General features: G+C 43.4%; 1 protein-coding gene and 1 pseudogene across 20 annotated transcripts in view; one reads left to right on the top strand and one right to left on the bottom strand.

Moving 5' to 3' along the window:
• Positions 1–7,282, top strand: part of PPIP5K1 (diphosphoinositol pentakisphosphate kinase 1) — a 40,631-nt gene continuing 33,349 nt past the window's right edge. For 18 of the 20 annotated variants that reach the window (XM_071214160.1, XM_071214161.1, XM_058294071.2 and 15 more), the window contains exons 1-2: positions 5–59; positions 6,952–7,126. In XM_071214160.1, coding sequence (XP_071070261.1) covers positions 6,980–7,126 — 147 coding nt within the window. In that variant the 5' untranslated portion in view covers positions 5–59; positions 6,952–6,979. Of the gene's footprint in view, positions 60–6,951; positions 7,127–7,282 lie in introns of those variants that run through there. The other 2 variants (XM_058294077.2, XM_071214163.1) reach the window with 2 other exon arrangements.
• LOC101444176 (eukaryotic translation initiation factor 4E pseudogene) lies at positions 4,475–5,323 on the bottom strand (annotated as a pseudogene).

The following is a 7,282-nucleotide window of genomic DNA, read 5'->3' as shown; positions in this document are numbered from 1 at the left end:
TTGGGCCGCTGTCAGGTGTTGCTGCCGCCAGGTTCGGCTGCGCGAGCCGAGGGAGGCGGGTGAGTGAGGGCCCGGGGCCGTGGGGGAGTGGCTGGGGCTGGGGGCGGTATCTGAGGAGGTGGGCTCTGTGGAGGGGGCTCGGGCCGTGCGCTCCGGCCGCGGTAGCACCAGATTGGAGAAGCCTTGGAAAGGGGCGCTCGCAGAGGCCTCAATGTCAGTGTAGGGAGCGTGAGGCGGGGGAAGGCGGGCGGGCAAAGCTAGTGGAGTCGGGGTGGGAGGGCGGTATTCGTGACCGCGAGCTGTGGGAGGAGAGGACAGAGGAGAGGGTCAGCGAGAGAAGAGATGGGTGTGTGAGGAAGAGTGAAAGTGAAGTCCGCAGGATTAGAGAGTGAGGGGTTTTCCTGCGTGAGGAAGAAGGGCAGTGAAGTAAATAGGGTAGAGTGTTGGGGGGAGTGACTTGGGGAGGGATAGGAGTGGAGACGAGGGTGTGAGGGGGGTCCTGGGTTAAGAGGGGTGGGAGTGGAGTTAACAGGGGAGAAGGTAAGGTAGGGGTGTCTGAATAAGGAGGGGTGGGAGTGGAGTCAACAGGGGAGAGGGTCAGCTTGCGGAAGGGGTCGTTTCAGAGAGGTGAGCAAGTTGGTGAAAGAAAGTAGTATGAGTGAGTTGATACTGAAAACAAGAGCAAGACTGCATTTCGTCAGTGTCAGAGTAAGGGCTTAAAAATTGTATTGAGATGTAGCTCAAGTGGCTGAGCGCTTGCTTCCCATGTACAAGGTCCCCCGCTCAATCCCTGGTACCTCCTACAAACAAACAAACAAAACAAACAAACAAACAAACAGAAAACCCCAACTCTCACTGGGAAATGGATGTAGCGCAAGTGGTTGAGTACCTGCTTCCCATGTACAAGGTCCTGGGTTGAATACAAGTTACCTTCTTTTTAAAAAAAATTGCATTGAGAAGGAAGGGAGGGGTCCAGTGTTGAAGATGAGGAGGGGGTAGTGCCCATGGCCTGAGCAGTTCTTCTGTGTTGGAAGTATTTCTGCATGTATTCTGTATTTTCTCTGGGAAATTAGAGGACTACTGCAAGCTGCCCTAAATTCCTAAAGTAATTATACAGACAGAGGAATTCACTTTTATTAACCTTCCCTTCTACTTCTTCTCCAGATCTGATTCAACATTAATGTTCCTAAGATTACCTGTCCGCCCCTCCCTTCTTCCCAGCTTCCTCCCTCACTTCCTCCTTCCACATTGATTAAGGCCAGGGTAAGACTGCCCTTCAGCCTACTGAACTGTCTAAGATTTCTTTTCTGTTGAAACCAAGTATTGGGAGAGAAGGGGAAGAGGAGAAGAACACAGAAAAGAGGGGAGTGGCTCTGCAAACACCACATTAAAACCCAGCTTCTCCCAGAGGTACATCTAAATAAATCCTGGATTATTTCATAGCTATTTCTGTCAGGCTTCTATTTTTGCTTTGTAAGCTATGAATTTAGACCTTTCATCTCTCTTCAGCTCCATATTTTTGAACAGACTCTCCTTGCCCATTCATACCATAACAACTCTGGTATTATATAGTTGTAACAGAATTTCAAGAATGTTATTGTACATTCAGTAGAAAACCAGGAATAAGTGAGTGGAAGGAAAGGCAAAGGGTTAGAAATGGTAGATAGAAGAGAAAGCTTCTTCTTCAGAGAAAGGATAAAGAGTGCAACAAAATTCTAATTGCTTAAGGAATACAAGGACCTTAGAAATGCCACATGTTGTGGAAATCAGGTCAGGTCACTAGAGGGGAGTTAAAAAAAATAACTTACTAATCAGGAGGGGAAATCTGTGTATAAGACCTATGGTGCACAACTAGAATTGTTAAGTCTACAGAGAATGTTGTGCTCTCTTGGTGATTGAGCAATAGTGAGAGTAGATGATGAAATCTGGAAAGGTCTAGGTCTATATAAAGGACAACAATAACTTTCTATTCAAAGCTGCAAATCCCACTTGTAATGGAAGAGCTTAAAATCAAAAGAGAAAGTAATTATTGAAGACTTTTTAAAAAGTCTATGAGACTAAATCAATCACTCCTTTTACTTAAGGAGATTGTGGCTTTCATTAGAGTCTATCAGCTGATATTTCTGAGAACTTTTGGAGACCATAGGAAACTATGATGTATGACTCAATTATACTTTTGGAAAATAATAACAGAAACTCATGTCCCTACAATTCAGCTTTTTTTTTTTTTTTTTTTTTTTTTGAGGTACCGGGGCTAGGGATTGAACCTGGGACCTTATTTGTGGGAAGTCAGCGCTCAGTCACTGAGCCACATCTGCTCCCCTGAGTTGGTTTTTTTGTTTGTTTGCTTATTGTTTGTTTTTGTTTTAGAAGACACCGGGACCCAACCTGGGACCTCACATGTGGGAAGCAGGCACTCAACCTCTTGAGCCACATCTGCTCCCCCACAATTCAGCTTTAACAAATGTTAACTTTTTGTATATTTGCTTCAGATATATTTTAAAATAAAAACAAACATCATAGATAAGATTGTGAAGTACCATTTGAATCTTCCTGAGTTCCATTTCCAGTTGTTTTTTTTTTAAAGATTTATTCCCCCCATCCCTCCCGCCCGTTGTTTTGTGCTTGCTGTCTGCTCTCTGTTTTGCTTCTGCTCTTTGTGTCTGCTCATTTTCTCATTAGGAGGCACTAGGAACTGATCCTGGGACCTACCATATGGGAGAGAGGCACCCAATTGCCTGAGCCAACTCAGCTCCCCACTTTGTTGTGTCTCCTGTTGTCTTTCCTCTTTATGCCTCCTTGTTGTGTCATGTTGTTGCATTATCTCACTGTACCCGCCCTCCGTGCCAGCTCACTGTCTTGATCATATTCTCCAGGAAGCTCCAGGAACCGAACCCAGGACTTCCCAAGTGGTAGGTGGGACCTCAACCACTTGAGCCACATCCACTTCCCTCCAGTTTGTTTTGTTTTTTTTTAAAGACTTATTTTTTTATTTCTCTCCCCTTCCCCAACCCCCTCCCCAGTTGTCTGCTCTCTGTGTCCATTTGCTGCGTGTTCTTCAGTGTCTGCTTCTATTCCTGTCAGTGACCCAGGAATCTGTGTCTCTTTTTGTTGAGTCATCTTGCTGCGTCAGCTCTCCGTGTGTGCAGCGCCACTCCTGGGCAGGCTGGACTTCCTTTCATGTGGGGCAGCTCTCCTTACGGGACGCACTACTAGCGCGTAGGGCTCCCCTACGCAGGGGACACCACTGTGTGGCACAGCACTCCTTGCATACATCAGCAGTGTGCATGGGCCAGCTCCACACGGGTCAGGGAGGTCCTGGGTTTAAACCGCGGACCTCCCATGTTGTAGGTAGATGCTCTATTTGTTGAACCAAGTCTACTTCCCTCCAGTTTGTTTTTAATACTATACTACTTACATATGTAGTCATAAACAATATATAATATTTTTTTATACGGGTGGAAGTGTATTATCTGAATATTTCTGTAGTTTGCATTTAGAAGCTGTCTATGTTGTTACATGTAGCTCTGATTCTTTTTTTTTTTAAAGGTTTATTATTTTTTTATTTATTTCTCTCCCTTCCCCCCCCTCAGTTGTCTGCTCTGTGTCCATTCGCTGTGTGTTCTTCTTCTTTTTTTTTTTTTTTGTCTGAAAGACAATTCACTGTACACATTTTGTTTACAGTTTTGTACACTGTCTTAATATGAATGGGACCGCTTCTCTACTTGAGCCATCTTTAACCAAAGCAAAATAACCTAAGTAATACAAAGTGTTAAAATACAGCATAAAGATACAAAAACAGACATTCTAATTCTAGTTAGGAATGTAATTATGATGTTACATTTTTAAAAATCCACAATTATGTTTAGGAAATCACACAAACATAGATCCTGATTTGAATGAAATGCATAAATTTGTAGCAAAGCTTTGTAGTTACAAAAAAACAAAAAAATTACCAAAGAATGCACAAAATTAATGTTTATTCCACCTTTGTGTCATATTCCTGGATCCTTCACCAATGTTACATGAAGAAAAAAACAAAAGCAAAACAAAATGAATAACTGAAATCAGAATCACTAATGTTATCAAGTAGGGAAACAAATAAATTAAAATCTAGCAGCCATCAGCAAGAGTACAGCAAAGACAATGCTGTAAAAACAAACAAAAGAAAATTGCTAGAAAACTGTATGCATCATATTCGTTCAAACCAGCAAAATATGCTCCTGCATACAATGGAACATAAACAGAATTTTTTTTCCTGTAAGGTATAGAAATTCAAGTTCTTTTTTGAATACTGTGGATAGGTATATGTGTTTGTAATGGTAATTCTACTAAGCTATTACAGAGTGGGTCAGGAACACATTTATGGATTCTGGGGGCAATGTGCACTGTAATTCTTTGATTGGGATAGTGGATATGCTAGCCAAAAAAAAAAAAAAAGAAAGGAAAAGAAAATAATATATGAACACAGAAGTACAAGACAAAGGCGAATGAGACTTCTCTTATATCTTAGCAACATTTAGATGGAAATCAAATTTAAATGCAGTCCACTCTGCTTTTGAAGAGGCTTTGGTTCAGCTCCCAAATCTCGATTGCTTGACCGCAGTCTCCTGTAAGAATACTCAGAAGGTGTCTTCTTAAACAACAAACCTATTTTTAGTGGTGGAGCCGCTCTTAGTAGCTGTGTCTGCATGGGACTGATAACCAATCACTATCTTTGGAGGAAGTCCTAACCTTTCCTTGTATACCCTCCCTATATGTGTAACAGCTTCTCTGTTTTCACATTCAGTAGTCCATATTGCTATCTTATCACCTTTAGTTCTAACATTAACAACAGCTCCACATACATCATCACTGTTGTCATCAAAAGATTCTCCAATAAGGCACAGCAGCGTCTCTAGCCAAAAGCGATCGAGGTCACTTCTTCTCTGCTGTTTGTTCAATGTAATTAGCCATCGTCCTCCTCGTTTGTTTTTTTCATCTTCCCACATAGGCTCAATACCATCCTTAAAAAGTGAGTAGTCATAGCCAGGCATTAAATTACTAGACAACTGGATATGGTTGTACAGAGCCCAAAAGTCTTCAACAGTATCAAACTTAGAAATCAGTCGAAGGTTTGCTTGCCAAGTTTTGCTTTTATCATTTTTAAAAAACCAAAGTGCCCATCTGTTTTGTAGTGGATGTTTAATATAGTGTTCTGGGTTAGCAACCTCCTGATTAGAATCTGTCTTCTCTTCTTCTGTAGTTGGGGGATTAGGAGTAGGGGTGGTTTCCGGTTCCACAGTCGCCATCTTAGATCGATCTCTGTGTGTTCTTCTGTGACTGCTTCTATCCTTATCAGTGGCACTGGGAATCTGTGTCTCTTTTTGTTGCGTCATCTTGCTGCATCAGCTCTCCGTGTGTGCGGTGCCATTCTTGGGCAGGCTGTACTTTCTTTTGCACTAGGCAGCTCTCCTTACAGGGTGCACTCCTTGCGCATGGGGCTCTCCTATGCGGGGGTCACCTCTGCATGGCAGGGCAATCCCTGTGCGCATCAGCACTGCGCATGGGCCAGCTCCACACGGGTCAAGGTGGCCTGGGGTTTGAACCACGGACCTCCCATGTGTTAGGCGGATGCCCTATCCATTGGATCAAGTCCTCTTCCCGTGATTCATTTTTAAAATGCTATTAGTTTATCATTTGTATATACTACATTGTATTTATCCATTCTTCTATTTGTGACAGCTGTGCTGTTTCCATTTTCCCCACTACCAACAGTAAGGTTATGAATGTCTTTGTAACACTTGGGAATGTTTTTAAGAGCTGCGTTTCGCAACCTCAGCAGTACTGACCTGTCAGGTTGAATAATTCTTTGTTGTGGGGAGATATACTATGCATTGTAGGATGTTTATCAGCATCCTTGGCCTCTACCCACTGGATGTTGATAGCACCTCTCCAGCTGTGACAACCAAAAATATCTTCTGCCAGTTGTCCCCTTGGGAGCAAAATCACGCACAGTTGAGAACCACTTGCACTAGGTGTATACACCCAGAAGTGGAACTGCCATGATTATTCTGATTCAAGTTATATTCTTATGATATTTTTACTGATTACAGCTTTAGGAAAGATTCTCTTTAACTGTAGCTCTTGGTATGAGGGGCCTTGGCCTAAGTGTGTGCTAGGTCTATAGTACCGGGGCACAGGAAAGAGAACACTGAGATTTCAGTCTAAGAAAGGATTGGAAACTCCTATAGGGATGCCTGTATCCTGAAACTTGCAGCCAGCACTAGACCTCTTTCCTTGAAAAGATTTTCTATACTTAGGCATCTGTCTCTTAAGGTGAGGGGTAAGAGAGGGAAAGGAAGGATGGGGTTTTTAATGTTCAATGCTTAGAACTTAGGATGCCCTCAATAAATATTTTTTAGTTAATCCTTGGTAGGAATGAAAATGGTAGTTAAGGGCAGAGGCAGCTGAGCTCTCTCATTCCTCTGCCCTTGAATTAAATTCCTGAGTTCAGTACTACTGAGGGAAGGTAGAGAGGGGATAGGAAAATTTTGGGATGAATCCAAAGTTTGAAATGCCATTCTAACCTTCTCTTCTGGTAGGAATCAACAGTAGCCTTCCATGACAAATTGCCTTTCCCATTTGCTGCTGGAGTTGATATTGTATCCTGCTGGCAGAATCAGGGACATGCCAGCACTGTAAGAGTTAATCCCCCAATTCTCTTACTAATCTCATGGTTGGGGGTGGAGTGAGCAGGGAGGAAAGAGGAGATCTTGCTTTTCTTTTATGAATCTTTAGTCATTTCGACATGCCTCCTTTCCTGTTGATCCTTCTCCCCACTGGTTTGTTTCACAGTTTCCCTAGTATCTTTGTAGTTCCCTCCTAGTCTCATTCCCCATACCCCATTGCCTACCCATTGCTTGGGTATGGGGCTTGGATTCTGGGCTGATGAGGTATCCCCCTTTGCAGAGCGGGATGAGTGGGTGCTCTGGTGGGGATGTGGTCATTGCCGGCCAGTGAGGGCAAGAGCGCCACGGCCCACTTCTTCCTTGGAGCTGGAGATGAGGGGCTGGGCACCCGTGGAATAGGCATGAGGACAGAAGAGAGTGACAGCGAGCTCCTTGAAGATGAGGAAGATGAAGTGGTAAGACCAGGAAAATGGTGGAACATGGTGGTGGGGCCCCTGTTAAAGCAATTTGGTTGTATGGAGATACCTCTCTGTTCTTTCCAAATCCATGGAATCCCATCATAAATAGACCCTAGCCAGATTTAGGGGAGGGTCAAAGGAGATTGGTTAGAC

Source organism: Dasypus novemcinctus, chromosome 3, assembly GCF_030445035.2.
Source record: "Dasypus novemcinctus isolate mDasNov1 chromosome 3, mDasNov1.1.hap2, whole genome shotgun sequence".
Taxonomy (NCBI): Eukaryota; Metazoa; Chordata; class Mammalia; order Cingulata; family Dasypodidae; genus Dasypus; species Dasypus novemcinctus.
Note: the sequence above shows the minus strand (reverse complement) of the source record. Positions and strands in the feature narration are given on the sequence as shown.